This window comes from Urocitellus parryii, chromosome 9 (genome assembly GCF_045843805.1).
Source record: "Urocitellus parryii isolate mUroPar1 chromosome 9, mUroPar1.hap1, whole genome shotgun sequence".
NCBI classification, from domain to species: domain Eukaryota; kingdom Metazoa; phylum Chordata; class Mammalia; order Rodentia; family Sciuridae; genus Urocitellus; species Urocitellus parryii.
The window spans coordinates 95,312,581-95,337,350 of NC_135539.1; the positions used below are offsets into that span (position 1 = coordinate 95,312,581).

General features: G+C 35.3%; 1 protein-coding gene across 1 annotated transcript in view; it reads right to left on the reverse strand.

The window, feature by feature from the left end:
* Dnah14 (dynein axonemal heavy chain 14) overlaps nucleotides 1-24,770 on the reverse strand; it is a 356,406-nt gene that overhangs the window by 231,121 nt on the left and 100,515 nt on the right. The window contains exons 17-22 of the mRNA XM_077802938.1: nucleotides 15,277-15,622; nucleotides 14,443-14,808; nucleotides 11,140-11,330; nucleotides 6,715-6,966; nucleotides 3,508-3,629; nucleotides 395-566 (exon numbers count right to left, since the gene is read on the reverse strand). Of these exons, the coding sequence (XP_077659064.1) occupies nucleotides 395-566; nucleotides 3,508-3,629; nucleotides 6,715-6,966; nucleotides 11,140-11,330; nucleotides 14,443-14,808; nucleotides 15,277-15,622 (1,449 nt within the window). The remainder of the gene's footprint in view (nucleotides 1-394; nucleotides 567-3,507; nucleotides 3,630-6,714; nucleotides 6,967-11,139; nucleotides 11,331-14,442; nucleotides 14,809-15,276; nucleotides 15,623-24,770) is intronic.

Consider the following 24,770-nt stretch of genomic DNA (forward strand, 5'->3'; position numbering starts at 1 on the left):
TATTCTATTTCAACTTTTGCTGAACTTATCAACTTAATAATAATAATAGTAATGTTAATAAAATAATTAACTTTCTTTAAGTACTTTGTGTTAGCTCTTGGTGCTGTAGATGTATTATCTCATTTAGCACCGGGGGCACTGTCATTCTCAATTTAAACAGTGGGAAACCTGGGCATTCAAAAGTTTGGTAATTTGCATGAGTATCCTTTAGATTAGCCCATCCATTTTTTTCTTTTGATAGTATTTTCATTAACACTATAGATTATGAGAATTGAAAAAACTGTTGGTAGCTAAAGTTAAGGAGAAAGTCTTCACTGGAATTTGTTTTTGCAGTGTATTACATTAGTTTTGTAGATTTAAATGAGGTCTCATTTTAGGATTGCTATAGTTTTACCTCTAGACTTTTCTTTATATGCTCAAGATGTCTATTGCAATTTTGCAGAACTTCAAGGATTCCTGCTGAGATGGTTATTTGCAAAGCTTCCAGTTTGCAGTGTATTTTTGACATTATTTCTTTCCATAGGGAGAGCACCTCAGAGAAAAGTTTTGTTTCTGCTGGAAGCTGCCTTTAGAAATAGAATTAGACGTAACTATTTTTGAAGCTGCTATAATTAAAATCTAAAAATAATTTGCCATAGAATATTGTAAATTTATGAAACAAGCTTGGTATGTTTTCTTTTACTTGATCAATCATTAATTAAAGATATCTTATTATCTATTATATACAAGTGATATATATGGTAAGAAAACAAGATAAATTAGACTACAAGTGTCGATAACAAGATTATATTTAATGTGTAGTGGGAAGTAGATATAACAAGTTCTACATCAAGTAAGTAGAAGCAGTTTGTGTTCTAAGAAATGTAATAAAAATAAAGAGTGCAATAATTTTGATTTTGAATTTCCCCTTGGCCCCCATTATGGCACTATTGAAAGGTGGTAGAATCTCTAGGAGGTGGAGCCTAGTGGGAGAAAGTTATGTAATGGGGGAGTGCCCTAAAAAGGGATATTTGTGCCTCAGTTTCCTCCCCTCTCTCTCTTTGCTTTCTGATTGCAGCTTTGCTCTACTATTTGCTTCTCACCACAATGTATTTCCTAACCATAGCAACAAGACCAAGTAACCATAGACTAAAACCTTTGAAACCATAAGCCAAAGTAAACCTTTCCTCTTTATAAATTGATTGTCTCAGGCATTTTGTCACAGTGGTAGAAAGTTAACACAAATAACTAGTGGACATTTTAGAGAAGCAATCTGGGTTTTGAAGGAATATAGCTTTGATGTGAGGAGAAGGCAGAGAGGACATTTTTCTAAGAGCAAGAACATAGAGGTGTACATAATACAATTGGAAGTTTTGTTAAAGATTATCTAATCTTAGAGAATAAGGAAATGTAATACAGGTGTCGGCCTTGGTGTAGAAATTTTACTTTACGGATTATTATCATGGTTTTTACACATTGGAAAAGAAAGGCAACACTTATATGTGGCATGACAATCCATTAATATATTAATTTGAGTTTTATTTCTGTTGTTGTTGAGGTTAACTGAGGGAAGTACCTTCAAAAGTTGAGTTTGCTTCTCACCTTCTCTGATCACTTATATTTTCTACTCCCATCCCTGTAGCCCCAACCTGATTCAAGCTCTTCATGGCTTGGAAGTTGAAGTGAGGAATAAAGGTCTTTTTAATTTTTATGAGTTAGTGTGACTTTGAGTTCTTTTTTGCTTCTTGAATGCTTTCTGGAATGGCAAGTATTTATGGAGAATATCACTGGGGTTTTGGAGACACCTCAACAGGAACCTCTACCTTGCCCTTAATTTTCTTTCTTTTCCCTGCTGACCTCTTACAATCACTCTTCAAGCTCCTGTTCTAAGTGGTATAATTCTGGTAATCTCTTGTTCTGACCAGCAGCTCTTTAGGGTCAATATCTTTCAAGATGGCTTTAGCTTGGAACTTTCTACTGTGTCTGCAAAATCTGTCAGAATTTTTCAACTTCCTCAGGACTGTTGACATTCTGTACCAGATAATTTGGTGATAGTGGTGGGGTCCTGTGTATTGTAGGATGTTTTATAGAATACCTGAACTCAACCCACTGGATGCCAATAACACCTCAATTTTGATAACTAAAAATGTTTCCAGGGTTTGCAAAATATCCACTAGAGGGAAAAATCATTTTTGTTGAGACCCACTGGCATACGATAATCATGAATTCTTGCACTTCTTCCTTATTTTGCTAGCGAAGGCTACTTCAGAATTCTCTGGAGAAGAGGCAAGCCCTTGTTTCTAATGCTTGACTAGGCAATAAATGTCAAATTCTCCAGAGAACCCTTCCACTATTCTCCTATTCCCCATCTAGGGTGATAGGCCCTAAATGTTTCTGCAGCTCAGTAAAACTTCTCTCATGGAGATTTCAATCTCCCCTTCTACTAGTCTGGAATCTTTCCCAATCTCTCTGGAAGGAATGAATGCAGTCCTTACAGCTAACTTGGAGTGGGGGGATAAATTCTCCATACAGAATTTTCCCCTCTGATGAATCTATCACTCACCTCTTCTTTATTCAGATCTTCCTCACTGATTTCAAGGCCCATTATTCTTCACTAGCTAAAGGGAAGTCCATAACTGATGTTTTTTTTTCCTTATCTTTAGATGTATTGTTTAGGTACCTTCAGCATCTGCTCATTAAAAGCCTCCTTTTCAACCTAAACACACTTAGTAAAAAGACAACTTGGTCACATTTTGAACTTCCTCACCAAGGAGCATGATCTCTCCATTAATGAGGAAATCTTTGGTAAAATGTAGTATCAAAGTTCACTTTATTGATTGATTGATTGATTGATTGCAGTGCTAAGAATCAAACCCAGGACCTTGTGCCTGCCTTCTGCTCTCCCACTGAGCTGCATCACTAATTGTAAAGTTTGAATTTAAGGCTCAAAGTCATAGCAACATAAAGAATTTTCTCTTTAGGTATAATGTGGTTTCACCTTTGAAGACTTTCAGAATGACTGTAGGTTAATATAATAGAAGATTGTACGATTATTTTGTCAGTAGTTTAAATTCTGTCTAGATAACTCATTTGTCTGTACCAATCATTAAAAAAGTTAGAAGCCAACTAATTTGAATGCTGTGATTGAAATTTGTCAAGGCCATTTCTTCTTCCAATTGGTTCAAAGCAAGAAATTCTCATTCATGTATAAATGCAACTACATGTTCATCATTCACACCAAAGTCACACTAATATTCCAGAACCGAAAAAATAAATAATATTGTGGCTTAAGGATTGTAATGATATATCTAACACTTCTTTTCCAGTTGTTTATATCTTTATGTCAATAATTGAGAACAAAGGCTTTCTGAAATAAAGATGATGCTTGTACTGTTTTATGAAGAAAAAAACTAACTAATGGTTCAGCAGACTATACTCTTATTTTGTTCAGTGAAGAAATGATTTATCAAGAATTGCATAAAAACACATTCCCAACCATGCTACATTTGGTATATTTTGATTTTTTACCTTTGTATTTCTAAAGAATGGAAGATTGGTTCAAGATAAAGCCATTGTTTTTGACAGTTCATCCATACCTCAAGGGTATGAGAAAAGAGTTTAAGGTATTGATCCCATTCATTCACAAGATCCTACAATGATAAAAGAAAACACATACACTTGCAAATCTAAATATATAAAATTACTCTAAGAGTCATATACCAGAAACTGAAATCAAAGCTCATTACCAATCACTGACATAGAGAAAATTATTAATAGGGGGTCACATAAATAAATATAAACTCATTAAAAATTTAAAGAATATTTTGAAATTAATATTTTTCAATCCATAGAGTAGTGTAGGAGAGCTCTAGTTCCTCTACATCCACACCAAATACTGGGATGATCAATCTTATTAATTTTAGTTATTTCTTCACACATGTAGAAGTATCTCATTTTTACTTTATCGTATTTTTAATAAGTAATGAAGTTAAGCATCTTTCTGTGTTTTTTTTCCCCTCCATATATGTATTTCAATCTCTGGCACATTTCCTTATTGGGCTGTTTTGTTTTCTTATGATTGCATTTTGAGAGTTCTTTATATAATCTCTATATAAATCCTTTAACAGATACACACTAATATTTTCTGCTAGTTTGTGGCTTGCATTTTTGTTCCTTGAACAATGTCTTTTGAAGAGTAAATTTTTAATAATTTTAATAAAATACAGTTTTAAATTTTCCTTCTGTGGGTTAGTGCTTTTGGTGTTATATTAAAGAAATCTACCTAAAACAAGACAACAAAATTGTTTCTCCTATGTTTTCTTCTCAAAATTTTTTTAGTTTTAGGTTTTACATTTGGTCCATAATCTTTGAGTTAAATTTTGTGTAGGCTGTAAGATATGACTTTTTTTTTTATTTTTGCATGATTATACAGTTGTGCCAGCACTATTTCTTCAAAAGAAAATTGTTTTTACTAACAATTATTTTTGTACCTTTGTTGAAAATCAGTTGTCTATATTTATGTGGGTCTATTTCTGTACACTCTATTCTGTTCTATTTATTTGTGTATCTATCTTATATAAATATAACCCTCTCTTGATTATTGTGGTTTTATAATACATCTTGAAAACTATGTGGTATTAATCATCTAGCTTCTTATTAAAGTCTTGCAAACTTGCTAAAATGAGTTTGGTTTATTTTTAAAAAGATTTCATTAAATTTTTTTACATAGGTAATCATCATCTGAATATAAAGAATATTTTACTTCTTTTCCAATGTGGATGACTTTTACATCTCTTTCTTGCTTTAATATATTGAGCAGGACCCTTAAGTAAAATGTCAAATACTCTGAGATAAAAAGTGTTCATTCTTTCACCATTTAAGCATGATGTTTTTATAGATGTCCTTTCTCTGTGTTTTTTTCCTAGTCCTAATTTGTTTTAAAATCAGAAATGGATATTGATATGATAAATGTTTTCTCAGCATGTATTAACAAAATCAATGGCTTTCTTTTTTAGGTTTGATATGCTGAATTACATTGATTATTTTTATTTACCAATTGATATTTTTATTTACCAATTCTGCATGTCTTAATACATCCTATTTTTAAAAATATTGATAGACTTGTTTTTGATATATTGTTTAGAATTTTTGTATCTCTGTTCAAAAGAGTTACTGTTCTGTGGTTTTCTTATTATATATTTGTCTGCTTTTGATATTATAGTAATGCTGGCCTCACATAATAAGTTAGGAAGGATTTATTTCTCTACAATTTTCTATGAATTAATATAAAACTGGTATTTTTCTTCTTCCATTGTGTTGTAAAACCATCTAGGATCAGACAATTCTTTTTGGGCAGATTTTTAACCTATAATTTCAATATCTTTAATAAATAGAGGACAATTCGAGTAATTTCTTCCTCTCTCCCTCCCTCCCTCCCCTCCCCCCTCTCTCTTTCTTTCTTTCTTCCTTTCTGTCTTTCCTGGGGATTAAACCCAGGGGCACTTAACTACTAAGCCACATCCCCAGTCCTTTTTAATATTTTATTTAGAGACAGGTTCTCACTAAGTTGCTTAGGGCCTCACTAAGTTGCTGAAGTTGCCTTTGAAATTGTGACCCTCCAATCTCAGCCTCCAAAGCCACTGGGATTTCAGGCACGTGCCACCACACCTAGATATCTATTTCTTCTTGATTGAGCTTTAGTACTTTCTATTTTTCAAGGAATTACTTGAATTTCCAGCTTCTCAAATGTGTCTAATTTATCATTTATTAACTTTATTTTTACTTTTTAATTAAGGCATTTAATGCTCTAAATATTCATTTTCATAGGGCTCTTTTCAATTGTCATAAGGCTTAATATGTAATTTTCTCCTTGTTGCTTATTTCTAAGTTAAAAAAATTGGATTACATTTCTTGCATATTCAGATTTTTTTTTAAAGACAAAGTTTTGCTGTTTTCCATCTTGACTTCAAACTCATGTTTCTCCTGCCTCCATCTTCAAATACTTGAGATTACACATGGGTGCCACCATACCCATCTAAGTGGTTATTTTTATTTTTTAATTTTTCTGTATTTTTTCTTTGTTTGTTTGTTGTTGTTTTGCTATTTTTCTGTGGCTCATTTTTTTTTGTTCCACATTGATAGACCATGTAAGCTATTACTTATCCCTTCTTTGTAATTCATTGAGTTTTCTCTCTAAGGCCCACCTAACTGACACTTTCTCTAAACGTTTGTGTATTTATGAATAATGTGATTTCCATTTGTTCAGTGTATACATTCTCTGTAACTCTATATGTCAATATATTTATATAGATTTATGTATATATATATGATCTATTAATTTTATTATTAAATATTTATATTATCACATCTTATTGAATCTCTTGAAGTTTTAAAATGATTTTTTAGATATTTACGTGTGGCTACTCACTGAAGAATTATCAGGATATACTGAAAACCGCTGGTAAAAAGTTATGGCTTGTAGGGTCATATTTTTATATGATCTAAATTTATCTTTTCTGTCCCAATTAAACATTCTGACACTTCCTCATGAATAATTAATGTTCCCATAAAATTACTTTTAGTATTCAAACTATTAAATATTCATTCTCACTTCTATTTAAGCATATGAAAGACTTATGTAATTTAAAAGCAAGTGCAGAACTGTAGGATGCAAAAATTACTTAAAGTGAGAAACTGTAGAGAATAAAAACATTTTATCTTTGCCATAAAATTTACCTTAATGGGTTCGAGATAGGGAGATCCTTTAATTGTTGCAAGTAAGATTTGAGATTCTTCTAACTGAGCAAATATATCATCTATGAAATTAGATGAAATTATTAGGATAGAGTACATCTCTGTGTGATGAAGAACTACACGTAAAGGAGTAGTGTTCCAAAGATTGATAATCTTGAGTAGCATTTTTTCAAGAGCAGCTTCATTAGTTGCTGAGTTTGATATTTCATTTATTTTGTTTTCATACTGAAATATCTGAAATGAACATATTATTATTTAATATTAGGTGGAGCAAACAATTCCTGAAACATTTAACATGGACGATCTAAATGTATGTTTTAAAAGGTTCATCAGAAGAATTGAAGAACTGATTCCAGTTAAGTTTATATCTTAACTTGAGATTTAATGGCAAAACCTGAATGACATAGTGCTTTTCAGTTTTTAATTATCCTAACTATTTCACATTCTTCATTCTTAGTGAAAATCAATTATTTTTTCTTATTGTAGTCAATGTAATAATATATACCTATTGTGTATGTGTAGATGGCATTCTTTTTTATGCATATACTTTTGGTTTTTATTTTAAAGAAAATCATATAAAAGATTCCTATCATTACTGCTTTAGTAGTTTACATTTTTATTAACCTCAATAAATATTGAGATGTAAGTGATAAAGTATGTATTGCATGTATGAAATATATTTTGTTATTCATGTATGTATTTATAATGTTTTGTATAGTTTATAATGATTGATTTTTTTTGAGGAGCAAATTTTTACCACATGCACATCAGATAGAGCACTAATCTCTAGGATATATAAAGAACTCAAGAACCTTAACACACACACAAAAACCCAAATAACCTAATCAATAAATGGTCTAAGGAACTGAACAGATGCTTCTCAGAAGATGATATACAATTAATCAACAAATATCAACAGAATATACCACTATTCCCATGTGTCACCTTCATGGGACTGAAGAATGATATCTAATCTCTATGTTTTGATCATGCAGCTCAGCAGGAAGTATGGGCAGGCATGACTAGTTTTCATAATTTCTTATAAACCTGCCAAAGATGGGGTAAGGATGGTGAAATCAGCTGACTGCTTATGGTCTTAACAAACAGTTTTGGGAAAGAGGCTTACCTTTTAACATACATTATTCAGCCAAAGACAGATAAAAAGCCATGGGACTATCAGAAAGAAAGGATTTTTTAAAAAATATTTTTTTAGTTGTTGATGGACTTTATTGTCTTTATTTTTATGTGGTGCTGAGGATCGAAACCAGTGCCTCATGCATGCTAGGCGAGCACGCTACTACTGAGCCACAACCCCAGCCCCAAGAAAGGACTTTGTGACTAACACTCTGAGATTATTCAAAACTAAATCCAGATATTGATCATGTAAGGCAAAATTTCAACCAAGTGAATCTAACACTGCTAAGTTTTTATAGTCAAAAGTTTGGAAACTGATTGACAAATAGTTTTGTTTTCCTATTAGAAGAATCTGAGAAGTTTCAGATGAATCTTAATGCTTACAATGAACCATCTTGTGGTGAACCAGCTATGGGCTGTATGTGTGAACTATGAGCATGAGTATATTTATGGACTGGACTGATGTTGCCTCTCTGTTTGGGCTCGCGATATATGTGTCCTTTTCGCTTGCTCTGCCTATGATCCCCACACAGCACCTGAGATGGGTGTGGCCTTCCAAGATGTCAATCTGCTGACTATAAGACATCATGAAGCTAGACTCAATCCCTTGAAACCTGACCTCTCTCATTAGGGTGGAACTTTCTCCAGTGTCTTCCCCTCAATAAAAAGGGGCTTCAGAGCATCTTCCTCCTCTTTTTTTCTGCCTCCCTTGTGGGAGCTAGAGTAGAGGAGCCATCTCTGAAGAATACCAAGGAAAAGTTATTTTCTCTGTCTTAGTGTAGTTATTTCGTGCCAACCCAAGTTCACCTGGAGTGACTCTGAATAACTTAGTTGCATGTTGTGGCACCATCTACCTCTATTATAAAACACAAAGCTTTCTAAAGTGGAAATGATTAATCATAAAGAGATAATGTTCATTTATGTAAACCATTGACCTCTTTCTCTTAACTTTATGACATATTTTCATGTGATTGGCTTCTCAGAGCTTGTATGACATCTTGGACAGAATGGTTGTCATATGATATCATGATATTGACAGGATTAGGACCTATCCTAGAAAGTTTGGCTGCATGACTATTATCTCTGGGTCAACCCCAAGAAACTCAGGTTTTTAAAATTTAGGGATGAGTTTCTAGGCCAAACCCTGTCCATCTATGCACCTATAGATATTTGATAAATTGCTCAATTTCTACAGGATTACCCAAACCATCCAGGAACTCTCAGAGTTCAGTTGAGGTTGCCTGCTGATGGCCACTTCATTCCCTCTATTATTATAGTTCACTTTAAGAAGAAGAGTTCCTTTAGTGCCTGGCTACACAGTACTTTAGGGTTGAGAATATGTTCTTTTTTGTTCAGATGTCCTGTTCAACTAATTTGGACCCTCCCCAGACTGCAAAGGATATCCCTTTGAAGCTAACCATTCAAGTTAGAAAGGTGAGGATAGCTCACTGGAGCCCTCTGGGATATTATAGGCCACCAATCCCATGTAAGCCTCCTGCTGCTCCTATCTCTGTCTAGCCTAATTTTATTTTTGCTGCTTCTCTCAGTTTTATAAATTCTTACCCTCAACTTAACTTGCCCAGTTATAGTTCCATTAATCCAAGCCTTTGAAAATGAAACTGTCAATGAAATTGTGCTTTATTTTCAGCATGGTGGTCTGAGGATTCCCCTGTTGGCATTGACCCTGAATGTTCTGCAATTATCTAGATATCTGACTGAATTTATCTTTGGCATATAGATTGTTTAGGAGGCTAGAGCAATAAGAAAGTATGATAGATTCAGATAGGAAGCAGAGTAGAAGAGCAAGAGAAGATTTAATAATTACTTCATGATTTTTGGTGTAAGTAGTTGGAAGAATGGAGCTGCCATTAGCTGGGATGGAAATGCTGACCAAGGAAAAGTCGAATTGGGGAGATGGAGAATAAAAAGTAAAATTTACGACAGGTTAATTTTGAGATATCTCTTAGAGAAGTCAATAGAAAAATTGGATATACAAGTCTGGAGTTCAGGAGAGAGGTTTAGATTAGGACTGGAAATATAAACTAATTTTAAAAGTCAAAGTTATCTTTAAAAATTCTTCTTTTTAAATTCCTTAAAATATTCCCCATGTTCTTCTATGCAATAGAATTATAGATGCAATGCTGGGTTTGATTATAGTATGTATACTTTAAACATAAAAGAAGCATATTATAACTTAGGAAAGAAAATAGAAAACTTTTTACCTCCAAAAAACTGGAAAAAATCATAATTTTGTGGCAAATCAAGTTATTGCTAACTAGACATTTCACATATAATATCAAATTATTGGTAGTGCCATCCTAATACTCTTGATATACTTACATGTTATATAAAATCAGATGCAGTACTTTTGATTTTTCGATTCCTATAAATGTATAAATTTCTGTTCTATAAGAAGTAGCATTATGTATAACCCTGAGGATCGCCTTCCATTTCCATGCGATTTCCCTTCTCACTCCCTTTCCCTCCCACCTCTCATCCCTGTTTAATGTACATCTTCTTCTCAAGCTCTTCGTCCCTACCCTGTCCTTGTTTACTCCCCTTATATCAAAGGGGTCATTTGGTATTTGTTTTTTAAAGATTGACTAGCTTCACTTAGCATAATCTGCTCTAATGCCATCCATTTCCCTCCAAATTCTATGATTTTGTCATTTTTTAATACATAAGGACATATAAGAGGAAAGGAGGGGTAAGACAAGATAATACAAATCGAAGAAATGATTTACAGTAGAAGGGGTAGAGAGAGAAAAGGGGAGGGGAGGGGAGGGGAGGGGAGGGGGGATAGTAGAGAATAGAACAGACAGCAGAATACATCAGACACTAGAAAGGCAATTTGTCAATCAATGGAAGGGTAACTGATGTGATTCAGCAATCTGTATATGGGGTATAATTGGGAGTTCATAACCCACTTGAATCAAATTGTGAAATATGATGTATTAAAAACTATGTAATGTTTTGAACGACCAACAATAAAAAAATAAATAAATAAAAGAAGTAGCATTCTTAAATTATTGAATTTGTCACATATGAGAACCAGTATTACTATTTTCTAATCATTTAGATAACAACAGCATAAATGAATAGCTTACCCACTACTTCCAATTATACATAAGATCCTATCATATATTATCTACTATTTTCCCAGACATGTTATACACTTTTATCTTTTCTAATTCCAATTCCTTATAGATTTACTTGCCTACTTACAATTGGCTGCTCTAGGATTTAATTCTATTGCTTTCCAACTATATTTACCTTGAGGCTTAGAAGATTCTCCACAGTACAGTTTTTATCTAGGTTAATTGATTTTCCAATAATCTCCTGGAGAGCCTCCCAGTGCCTCTGCTTGAGACACGGGTTTCCCAGTGCTGTGATGATTGGTAGATGTTGTTTAAAATCCATCACTGATTGCTTAAGATGTGTTAACAAATCATTTTTAGGTAAACCTATAAATAACAATAAAAATCGGTAGGCTTCAATATGTTTATGTTCATATTTTTTAACCAAATGAATTTAAAAAATAAAAATTTCCCTTTAAGATTTGCTAATTTAATGTAATACTACTCTATCAGTTTTGTGTCTGCATTATAATATAAGATAATGGCCTTTAACATTACCCTTCCATATGAATCAATTATGGATTAAAATAAAGAGAAATGGTTGTCAAGAATAGTAACTAAAACCTAAGACTATCAGAGCCAACTTACCTTGGAAATGTGATAAGAAGGATGCCCACTACCACAGGATTTCCCAGATTTTTACTGACAAGATAGATATACAGATGGAACAAAAATGGACATTCAGAAGGTTTGGGGACTTTGAAAATTTTCTAAATAAAGAAGAACGTCGAGGGGGAAAAAAAATCCACCATTTCTATTATTTCACAAAGAAAATATTTTAACACTGAAATGTAGGTGATGACTTGTTCATATGTCATCATTGGTTGGTCCTTGAAAACAACTGAGGTACAGGACTCAAAGCCTAAGCAGTTGAAGGTTCATCTCTTATAACCTTTTACTCAACATATAAAAGAAATGGGGAGGCAATAGAGAAACAGCCCAAGTTGGGGACCCTGAAAAACTAAAACTATACCAATAATCTTAAAAAACAAATTTGTACAGATGGAGCTTCTTCTATAAACCTACACTGAATAGTAAAATGTTTTACAAGACCTGGTTAAATAGGAGATCAAGAGAAGAATTTTATATTTGACAACTTTTGTATTTCTTCCTCTGAGAAGTGTCTGTTTAGTTCATGTTCAACATATCTAGCAATTAGAGAAATGCAAATTAAAACTACAATGAGATTCCACCTCACTCCAGTCAAAATGACAGTTATCAAGAATACAACTTACAATAAATGTTGGTGAGGATGTGGAGGAAAAGGTACACTCATACAGGGCTGGTGATACTGCAAATTGATGCAACCACTATAGAAAGCAGTATGGAGATTCCTCAAAAAAATTGGAATGGAACCAGCATTTGACCCAGTTATCCTACTCCTTAGTATATATATCCAAAAGACTTAAAATCAGCATACAACAGTGATGCAGTCACATCAATGTTTATAGAAGCTCAATTCACAATAGCTATGCTATGGAACCAGCCTAAGTGCCCCTCAACGGATAAATGGATAAAGAAAATGTGTTATACATGGGCTGGGGTTGTGACTCAGCAGTAGCGCGCTCGCCTCACATGTGTGAGACCCTGGGTTTGATCTTCACTTATTTATAAGTGAAATAAAAGTATTGTATCCAACTATAACTAAAAATTAAATATTGAAAAAAGAAAATGTGAAATAGAAACACACACATCACATTATACACACACACACACACACACACACACACACAACACATACACACACACACAGTCATAAAGAAAAATGAAATTATGGCATTTTCCAGTAAATGGATAGATCTGGAGACTATCATGCTAAGTGAAATAAGCCAGTCCCCCAAATCCAAAGGTCAAATGATTTTTGCTTATATGTAGAAGCTAAAGCCACAATAAAGGGTGAGGGAAAAGAGAAGTTTGGTAGATTAGACAAATAGAATGAAGGGAAGGGAGGGGAGATAGGAATAGAAAAGGCAGTAGAACTAGGTGTGGTGACACATATCTGTAATCCCAGCAGCTTGGGAGGCTGAGACAGGAAGATAGTGAATGCAAAGCCAGCTTCAGCAACTTAGTGAGGTCTTAAGCAACTCAGCAAGACCTAATCTTTAAATAAAATATGAAAAGGGCTGGGCATGTGGTTCAGTGGGTAAGGCCCCTGGGTTCAATCCCTGGTACCCAGAAAAAAAAAAAAGACAGTAGAGTGAATAATTTTCCTGTGTACATATGTGAAAATATTGAAATGAATTCCACCATCATGCACACCCACTAATTAGAATAAGGTATATTCTATGCTTATATAATTATATCATAATTGATTTTACCATCATGTATGACTAAATAAATAAAAATGAAAAGGAGAGACAGAAAGAACAAGCAAACTTTAGATTTTGCCAGTTTCAACTTTGGCAAACAACAATATTATTTCTGTGAAACTATGGCTATAGGAATGTGTTGTCTACTTGTTAATTCATATATTGTTCTCTGAGACATGTACATAGCAAAACATTGAGAATGCACACAATGAGTATTATTTTAAAGCAGTGAGACTGATGTGCAGCTAGTTGTTCTTTTTTCTAAAAAATTTGTGATAGCTTTATTTCTTCTATAGTTTAGGGACAAGCAAAATAAAATTTTGTATTGTTTGTTCAGGGTTTTTTGTTTTTGTTTTTGTTTTTTGGTTTTGCTGAGTGATAAGCTAGGAGTCTAACAAAAACAAAACAATCTCTTGGCTAGGTGAAACAAAACTTTCCTCCTGGAAAGGATATGATCTTATAGAATCCTCTCAGAAAGAGTCTCTCTCCATTGGCAAAATTTCAAATTTGATGATTAGCACCAGGGAAACCTCTCAGAATGACTTTTTAGCTGTTTCCCACACTGCCCAAAGGATACCATAGGCATAGAAGAGAATTTGGGTAAAGATTCTGAAGGTGGGCCTCTATCACTAAAATAACTCTGGACAATACTCTAGCAAGAGTTAGAATCTGAGTCAAGTGTCTGGAGTTCTACCACAGAATTGACTTTTGTTTACTTTATTAAAAAACTCTTTAATGTTCTTATTGGTGCATTATAATTATACATAATGGTTCATTGTTGCAAATTCATACATGTACACAATATAACAATATATTTTTTGTCCAATATTATTCTCCAGTATTTTCCCCTTTTCTCTCTTCTGCTCTCCACCTAGCTCCTTTCCTCTACTCTACTGGTTCCCTGGATTTTCATGTAGTATCAACTTTTAAAGGAGACAAAGTTTGTTATTACTTCTTATTATTATTATTGGCAAAGCTTTAATCTCTTGTTTCAGCAAATAATTCCTACCTAAACTACTATATTGTTCCTCTAGCCATAATGGTCAACCAAAGACAATGATTACATTGCCCAGAGGCCATATTTTATGTAATCCTAGGTGAGTGAGAAAATTTGAGAAACACATTTTTACCTTTTTCTAGTACAATGATTATATTCAGCAATTTTGTAATAGTTCTCTGTACTAATTCTACATCAATACTTTGAAGAGAACACTTCCTCCATTCCCAAAAGTACTTTTCCCATTCGTCTTGTGCTTCCCATAACATTTTCCTCAAACTTAAGTCACATTCAATGTCAGAGATTTCTGAGAGCACAATATTTGTAATTTCTTCCATATTAAGAGAATGCATATGATATTGGTGATCGTCAAAATGATCCTGATAGCTTGAGTAGGTTTTAATTTTGTTAACCAAACTTGCAGCTTCCTCTGAGAAAGTCCGAATCATTTCCATTGCCATTTGCACTCGAGTACCAATAAAAAACAGAACAGGAGTTCCTATCTAAAAAACAACAATAGTCAGACATTCTCAGAAACCAAAACATTCAGAAATTACACATTTTGCTGACAATTACACTAGTATATAATCCAAGATCTAACATGATAAGTCATGTTGGAACTATCATTACATTAGGCTCAGGCAAAGACCTAAAAAGGTTTCGGGGGTTTAGCCCTTTTTTTTTATGCTAAAGGTTCCTTTGGGACTCTTGAAGCCTCTGGTAAGTTAGCAGCTCTGCTGCTGATGGTTGCCTACATTCATTCATAGATGAAGAAAATGCTAAATTCCAGTTAGAGGTTACTGAAAATAGAGATATAATTTTATTTCCCATTGAAGTTCACATATTACTAACATTCTGTAATCCCAGGTTAAGAATACTGGATTAAAATTTTTTAGTTATGATACCACAGAAAGCAAATATGCATAGTAAGGGAAGATCAAGTTTTTGGTGAGAAAAAACAAAAAACTTACGTTGGCTTTTAAATTACTAACGTCCACTCGTAGACCAGCAATTTTTGCTTCCAATTTTTCCCTGAATTTTGTTATGGCAGCCTCCCTGTTTGTTTTATTTAACTTTATAGTTGTTTTTAGTTGACGAAACTTGCCAAAAAGAATTTTATATATGGCAATTTGCTCTTCTGAAATATATAAATGGTAATATCTCACAACAGAATACAACTGATTAATTGTTAAGTACTCATCTTCTAATTGAAATATTTTGGATGAAATCGCTTCCAAAAAAGTGAAGTGTTCCACAAATTCTTCTACTTCAGTGGGCTTGGATTCCAGCTGTTGCAGTGCAGATTCTATGATCTGAAGTCATCAACATGTTAATTATAATTATGCAATAATTTTTCATCAATTTTGAAGACTAACTACTCTTTTCTATTTCTCTGACTTCTATTTCAGAAAACAATGAAAACATCTTCTGGACATAATTCTAAGTGTTATTTAAATCTTAGGGCATTAACATGTTAAGTCCTTCTGTTGTTGAAAGAAGGCATTTGAACATATGTAAAAAGAAGGCATTCTCACATGAAAATAAATGCAACTCACATAATGAAAGAACTACTGTGAATAACTGTTTTCAAGAAATAAAAGCAATGTAAATAGTAAGAGTATTGAACATTTGTGTTCTAGGTTCTTTAGGTACCTGATTTATTAAGATAGTGTGTTTGCTAATTAATTAGTCTTATTTTCTCTAGTTTATACTGGAAACAAATGAGTCTCAATGGGAATAATTAGACTAAGGTTAGAAATATGGCAAGTTACAGAACTATGATTTAAATCCCAATCTAATTCCCTATTGTATTATTTTTATCATAATTATATCCATTATATGTATCAGATCTATTTTCAGAAGTATTTCATTCCATGCAATTTTTGAAGTAATTTATCTCTGTTCTCAGATTATCATTTTTTTCATTGTTTTGAGGACTCTTGATGAATATTTATGTATGATTTTACATAATTTTGGAATCAAAGTCAGTTCAGTTTTCATTCTTCACAGGCTTGTATTGCTTTTATGTGACTATTTCATCATAAAAATTGCATGTAAAACTTGCAATATAAGAAAGTTCATAAATTAGAAAGTGATCTATTATTTCATCACACAATGATAACCACTGTTAATACCCATTGGAGTTTTGCTATGTGTGTGTCTCTTTTATCATAGAGTTTATATAAATAGGCTTTACATTCAGAGAGATGTGCTTGATTCTCAGCCTTAGTATTTACTAACAGTATGAATCTAAGCAAAATAGTTTTACTTTAGGAATGTTGGTGTCCCCATTTGTAATCCTGAGTATCAAATAAGATAATTTAATAATGGGCTTATAATAGTGTCTGGAACACAGAAAGTACATCAATAATGACTGGTAAAAAAATCGTGGATAAGTTTTCCTTATAAATGCAAAAATATTACAAAATAACATTTATTTGTATGCACACGCTTGCAAGCAAAATCTTCAATTTGGAATGCGAAACTAACCTTAGAAAGCCAATTAATATGATTCCTCACATTAAAAGATTAAAAGCTGAGCGTTTGTGGTACATGGCTCTAAACCCCCTTTTATATATATATTTTATTGGTTGTTCAAAACATTACAAAGCTCATGATATATCATCTTTCATACATTTGACTCAATTGGGTTATGAACTCCCATTTTTACCCCAAATACAAATTGCAGAATCACATCAGTTATACACTCACATTTTTACATAATGGCATATTAGTGACTGTTGTATTCTGCTACCTTTCCTATCCCCTACTATCCCCCCTCCCTTCCCCCCCCAACTTGCCTCTCTACCTCATCTGCTGTTGTTCAGTTCTCTCCCTTGTGTCCCCCCACTTTCCCCTCACAACCTCTTATATGTAATTTTGTGTAACATTGAGGGTCTCCTACCATTTCCATATGCTTTCCCTTCTCTCTCCCTTTCTCTCCCCCCACTCGTCTTTGTTTAATGTTAATATTTTCCTCATGCTCTTCCTCCCTGTTCTGTTCTTAGTTGCTCTCTTTATATCAAAGAAGACATTTGGCATTTGGTTTTTAAGGATTGGCTAGCTTCGCTTAGCATAATCTGCTCTAATGCCATCCATTTCTCTGCAAATTCTATGATTTTGTCATTTTTTAGTGCTGCGTAATACTCCATTGTGTATAGATGCCACATTTTTTGTATCCATTCATCTATTGAAGGGCATCCAGGTTGGTTCCACAGTCTAGCTATTGTGAATTGTGCCGCTATGATCATTGATGTGGCAGTATCCCTATAGTACGCTCTTTTAAGATCCTCAGGGAATAGTCCGAGAAGGGCGATAGCTGAGTCAAATGGTGGTTCCATTCCCAGCTTTCCCAGGAATCTCCATACTGCTTTCCAAATTGGCCTCACCAATTTGCAGTCCCACCAGCAGTGTACAAGTGTACCCTTTTCCCCACATCCTCGTCAATACTTATTGTTGTCTGACTTCATAATGGTTGCCAATCTTACTGGAGTGAGATGGTATCTTAGGGTGGTTTTGATTTGCATTTCTCTGACTGCTAGAGATGGTGAGCATTTTTTCATGTACTTGTTGATTGATTGTATGTCCTCCTCTGTGAAGTGTCTGTTCATGTCCTTGGCCCATTTGTTGATTGGGTTATTTGTTATCTTATTGTTTAATTTTTTGAGTTCTTTGTATATTCTGGATATTTGGGCTCTATCTGAAGTGTGAGGGGTAAAAATTTGTTCCCAGGATGTAGGCTCTCTATTTACCTCTCTTATTGTTTCTCTTGCTGAGAAAAAAACTTTTTAGTTTAAGTAAGTCCCATTTGTTTATTCTTGTTATTAACTCTTGGGCTATGGGTGTCCTATTAAGGAATTTTGGAGCCCAACCCCACAGTATGTAGATCGTAGCCAACTTTTTCTTCTATCAGATGCAGTGTCTCTGATTGATATCTAGCTCCTTGATCCATTTTGAGTTAACTTTTGTGCATGGCGAGAGAAAGGGATTCAGTTTCATTTTGTTGCACATGGATTTCCAGTTTTCCCAGCACCATTTTTTGAAGATGCTATCCTTCTTCCATTGCATGCTTTTAGCCCCTTTATCAAATATAAGAAAGTTGTGATTTTGTGGATTGGTTTCTGTGTCCTCTATTCTGTACCATTGGTCCATCTGCCTGTTTTGGTACCAGTACCACACTGTTTTTGTTACTATTGCTTTGTAGTACAGTTTGAACTCTGGTATCGCGTTACCTCCAGATTCACACTTCCTGCTTAGAATTGCTTTTGCTATTCTGGGTCTTTTGTTTTTCCGTATGAATTTCATGATTGCTTTATCTATTTCTACAAGAAATGCCATTGGGATTTTGATTGGCATCACATTAAACCTGTAGAGAACTTTGGGTAATATCGCCATTTTGATGATGTTAGTTCTGCCTATCCATGAACAGGGCACATTTTTTCCATCTTCTAAGATCTTCTTCTATCTCTCTCTTTAGGGTTCTGTAGTTTTCATTGTATAAATCTTTCACCTCTTTTGTTAGGTTGATTCCCAAGTATCTTATTTTCTTTGAGGATATTGTGAATGGAGTGGTTTGCCTCATTTCCATTTCAGAAGTTTTGTTGCTGATATACAGGAATGCCTTTGATTTATGCGTGTTGATTTTATATCCTGCCACTTTGCTGAATTCATTTATTAACTCTAGCAGTTTCTTTGTAGACCCTTTTGGGTCTGTTAAATATATTATCATGTCATCCATAAATAGCGATAATTTAATTTCTTCTTTTCCTATTTTTATGCCTTTAATTTCTTTTGTCTGTCTAATTGCTCTGGCTAGTATTTCAAGAACTAAATTGAATAGAAGTGGTGATAGAGGGCATCCCTGTCTTGTTCCAGATTTTAGAGGGAATGCCTTCAGTTTTTCTCCATTTAGGATGATGCTAGCCTGAGGTTTAGCATATACAGCTTTTACAATGTTGAAGTAAGTTCCTGTTATCCCTAGTTTTTCTAGTGTTTTGAACATAAAGGGATGCTGTACTTTGTCGAATGCTTTTTCTGCATCTATCGAGATGATCATATGGTTCTTGTCTTTAAGTCTGTTGATGTGGTGAATAGCATTTATTGATTTCCGTATATTGAACCAGCCTTGCATCCCAGGGATGAATCCTACTTGATCATGGTGCACAATTTTTTTTGATATGCTTTTGTATTCGATTCGCCAGGATTTTATTGAGAATTTTTGCATCCAAGTTCATTAGAGATATTGGTCTGTAGTTTTCTTTCTTTGAAGTGTCTTTGTCTGGTTTCTGGATCAGGGTGATGTTGGCCTCATAGAATGAATTGGGAAGAGCTCCTTCTTTTTCTATTTCTTGAAATAGCTTGAAAAATATTGGTATTAATTCTTCTTTGAAGGTTTTTGTAAAACTCCGCTGTATACCCATCTGGTCCAGGGCTTTTTTTGGTTGGTAGTCTTTTGATGGCTTCTTCTATTTCTTCTTTTGTTATTGGTCTGTTTAAATTGTATGTGTCTTCCTGACTCAATCTGGGCAGTTCGTATGACTTAAGAAATTTATCGATATCTTTATTATCTTCTATTTTATTGGAATATAGGGTTTCAAAATACTTTCTAATTATCTTCTGTATTTCTGTAGTGTCTGTTGTGATATTGCCTTTTTCATCCCGTATGTTAGTAATTTGAGTTCTCTCTCTTCTTCTCTTCGTTAGCATGGCTAAGGGCCTGTCGATCTTATTTATTTTTTCAAAGAACCAACTTTTAGTTTTATCAATTTTTTCAATGGTTTTTTTGGTTTCAATTTCATTGATTTCTGCTCTAATTTTTATTATTTCTTGTCTTCTACTACATTTGCTTTTGTTTTGCTCTTCCTTTTCTAGGTTTTTGAGGTGTAGTGTGAGTTCATTTATTTGTTGGTTTTTTTCTTTTTTTGAGGAAAGAACTCCAAGAAATGAATTTCCCTCTTAAAACTGCTTTCATTGTGTCCCATAGATTCCGGTATGTTGTGTCTGTATTGTCATTTGTCTCTAAGAATTTTTTTTATCTCCTCCTTTATGTCTTCTGTAACCCATTGATCATTCAGTAACATATTGTTCATTTTCCATGTGATGTAGGATTTTTCCTTACTTCTTTTATCATTGATTTCCAGTTTCCTTCCATTACAATCAGATATGGTGCATGGTATTATCTCCACGCCTTTATATTTACTAAGAGTTGCCCTATGGCATAATATATGGTCTATCTTTGAGTAGGATCCATGTGCTGCTGAGAAGAATGTGTATCCACTTGATGATGGTTGATATATTCTATATATGTTGGTTAAGTCTAGGTTATTGATTGTGCTATTGAGTTCTATAGTTTCTAGGATCCATGTGCTGCTGAGAAGAACATGTATCCACTTGATGATGGTTGATATATTCTATATATGTCGGTTAAGTCTAGGTTATTGATTGTGCTATTGAGTTCTATAGTTTCTTTATTCAGCTTTTGTCTAGAGGATCTGTCTAATGGTGAGAGCAGTGTGTTGAAGTCACCCATAATTATTGTGTTGTAGTCTATTTGACTCTTGAACTTGAGGAGAGTTTGTTTTATGAACGTTGCAGCACCATTGTCTGGTGCATACAAATTGATAATTGTTATGTCTTGTTGGTGGATGGTTCCTTTTAACAGTATATAGTGTCCTTCTTTATCCCTTTTGATTAACTTAGGTTTGAAGTTGATTTTATTCGATATGAGTATGGCCACTCCTGCTTGCTTCCGAGGGCCATGTAAGTGGTATGATTTTTCCCAACCTTTTACCTTCAACTTGTGTATGTCTTTTCCTATCATATGAGTCTCCTGAAGGCAGCATATTGTTGGATTTGTTTTTTTGATCCAGGTTACTAGCCTATGTCTCTTGATTGGTGAGTTTAGGCCATTAACATTTAAGGTTACAATTGAAATATGATTTGTCCAGTCATGTTTATTTATTTATTTATTTTACTTTGGCTAGTTTTTACTTTTTGGTTATTTTCCTCCCCCTTTATTGAGATACCTCCCGCTGTTAGTTTTGGGCACTATTTTTCAATTCCTCTTCTTGTAGTATTTTGCTCAAAATGCTTTGCAGTGCTGGTTTTCTGGCTGCAAATTCTTTTAGCTTTTGTTTATCATGGAAGATTTTAATTTCATTGTCAAATCTGAAGCTTAATTTTGCTGGATACAGTATTCTTGGTTGGAATCCATTATTTTTCAGCGTTTGAAATACATTGTTCCAGGATCTTCTCGCTTTCAAAGTCTATGATGAAAAATCAGTTGTTAGCCTAATTGGTTTACCCCTGAATGTAATCTGCCTCCTTTCTCTCGTAGCTTTTAATATTCTCTCCTTGTTCTGTATGTTGGCTATCTTCATAATTATATGTCTTGGAGCTGGTCTATTACGGTTTTGAATGTTTGGGGTCCTGTAGGCTTCCAGGATTTGGCAATCCATTCCATCTTTCATCTCTGGGAAGTTTTCTAGAATTATTTCATTTAATATGTTGTCCATTCCTTTGGTTTGAATCTCTATGCCTTCTTCTATCCCGATGACTCTCAAATTTGGTTTTTTTATGACATCCCATATCTGTTGAATAGATTGCTCGTGGGATTTAAGCATCTTTTCTGTGTTGACTATATTCTTTTCAAGTTGATAAACTTTGTCTTCATTATCTGATGTTCTGACTTCTACTTGATCTAGTCTATTTGTAATATTCTCGTTTGAGTTTTTAATTTGGTTTATAGTTTCCTGCATTTCTAGGATTACTCTTTGATTTTTTTAAAGATCTCTATCTCCTGGTAAAGCTCCTTCTTTGCCATTTGAATTTGTTTGTTTAATTCATTTTCAAAATATGCTTTTATTGCTTCGACTTGCTGTCTCATGTCTTCTCTAATATTCCTTTCCATCTGAGTTAGGTATGCCTTGAGTTCTTTCCCTATCCATGTTTCTGATGCTTTTAGGTCCTCCTGTAGAATTAAGTTGTCCTGAATTGTTTGCAGTCCTTTTTTCCCTTGTTTTTTCATGATGTTCACGTTACTTTCCAGCTCTATTTGATTGCTGTGTTTCTGCTCTCTTCTATTGATTTGTTTTGGTTTTGTATATCTCTGTTGTCTCTCCTTTGAGTTGGTAGACTACGCCTGCTAAAGTGGATTCCGCTGGGAAGGAATTCCAATGGCCGTGCTCCAGTGACGTCACCTCTCTGCTATGGCGGGCCCCAGGCTCCTTGCCGGGGTGTCCGAATGGGGGGGTGGGACTGGACTGTCTCTGGTTGGTTTCAGCTCCTGGTCACTGGCGGGCAGGCTGTCTCCAGCCGCCCAGTCGCGCTGGCAGCCAGCGGGTGATCGGTCGCCGGTGGGCGGGTGGACTCCAGCCGCCCAGTTGCACGGGTAGCCGGCGGATGATCTGTCTCCGGCGGGTGGGCGATCTCTTGCCGCCCAGTTGCGCGGTTGGTCGCCGGTGGGCGGGCGGTCTCCAGCCACCCAGTCTTGAGGGCAGCTGGCGGGTGATTGGTCGCCGGCGGGCGGGCGGTCTCCAGCCGCCCAGTCGCGAGGGCCTGGCCTCTAGTCCCCTTGTTTCTCCTGCTAGTCCTGGTTTCTCCTGCTAGACCAGATTTCCCCTGAGTGATGCCTCTCAGCAGTTCAAACTGTACTCTGGGCCTGCCATTTGTTGGGTGTGGAGGGTGGCTATTGGGGACCCCAGCACTCTATTGTTTTGATTTTTTCCGCTTGCCCCTCCCCCAGCGCTGGCAAGACAGGTTTTGTTTTCGCCGCTGATGGGAGGGGGAGTTGAAGGTCAGGTGTCTCTAGTTTTCCCCGCGTCTTTATGCAGGCTCACTCTGATAATCCCTCCCCCGGAAAGCCTAGGAGAGATTTTATGCGAATTCCCCGCTGTATGGGAGATGAGTTGAGTAACACACACCTGTTTTATTGTTGCAATCTGTTGGAGAGCGGGCGGTGGTTACTTCAGCTCTCCAAGATGTTGGCTGCTGGTTTCCTTGGTGGAGTTTCCGTTGTGGGGGATAGAACTATACCGCTTCCTTCTCCGTCTGAAATCCCGAACTCAGCCTGGGGCTCAGTGAGGGCTCAGCTGGCAGGATTCCACAGAATCCACAGCAACGTTTCTCCCTGCTTGCTGGTCGATTCTCGGCGGAGCCCCGCTGTCTGTAGCCGAGGGGCGGGCCGCACGGATCAGTCAGCCCGGATCTCCGGTCGCACAGTTGGCTCGTGTTTGAGACTCAATTACTGGACCTCGGTGCTGGAAATCCTTCCTCTAGGTTTCGGTGCACCCCCATTTTGCTGTAAGTCCTAACAAGATAGTTTTTTGTCGTTCTAACTCGTTATTCACCTGCGCAGTGGTGCGGTACACGGGGTGTGATGCACTCTATTCGCGGCCATCTTGGAGTCCCTTTTTGGTGTATTCACTCTGGCCTTCTTTCACTAGCATGCATGAGGCACTGGGTTCCATTCTCAGCACCACATAAAAATAAAAGATATTGTGTCCACCTAAAATCTTTGAGGTACCTGAAGTTCTAAAACAGCTTTAGTCAACTTAGAAGAAACCCATGTACATCTGAACACACAGTAGAGATGATTTGGGCCTCTTCCTCACAGCCAGGGCATTTCACTCGCCCACACTGAGGAGCCTCTTGGAACGTCTCTGCTCTAACCCCTTTGATTTGGGAGGCTGAGGCAGGAGAATTGCAAGTTTGAGGCTAGCCTTAGCAAATTAGCGAGACACTGTCTCAAAATTAAAATAAATATATTTCGAAAAAGAAATTATTAAAGGAGAACAACTACAAAATTATCTCACAGATGCAGTTAATAAACACCTGATCAAATTAATTTATGATTAAAAACTCTTATTAAATGAAGAATAGAAGGAATAAAAGGAAGATACCAAAAACATCCAAAAATACACATGAGGGCATGCAGAAGCCAGAGAGAAGATGAATAAACAGAACTTTCAGAACTAGTTTAGGTGAGGAGAAGCTCAGAAGCAAATTTCTTGGACCAAAAAATCATGCCTCTTCTAAATATAGAGATTTGATTCATACTGTCCCCATTTGCCAGAAACTGTTTATGAGAATTTTGCTGATAATAACAGGGAGGAAGATGGAGAATAGGACTCTTTAGTGATCACAGCCTTGAAGAAAGGTCAGTCTGAACAAATATCCATATGTGAAAATATCTTCACAAGTGCTAAGGAAACAAGGTATGATATCAAGATACCTAGGTGTAGACACATTAAAGAGGGTAGAGAGCATAGTCTTATATTATCTGCATATCATTTCCCCAACCCCAAGCAGCACAGCCCAGAGAGACCTATTGTCCACTTGAAGAAAGTGGAGGGAAGTGAATACAGGACTTTGCCTTGGATTCCAATACTGAGCACATCATATTAAAATCCAACACCAGGCAGGCCCCCCTGCTTCATGTCACTGTGAACCAAATACATGACC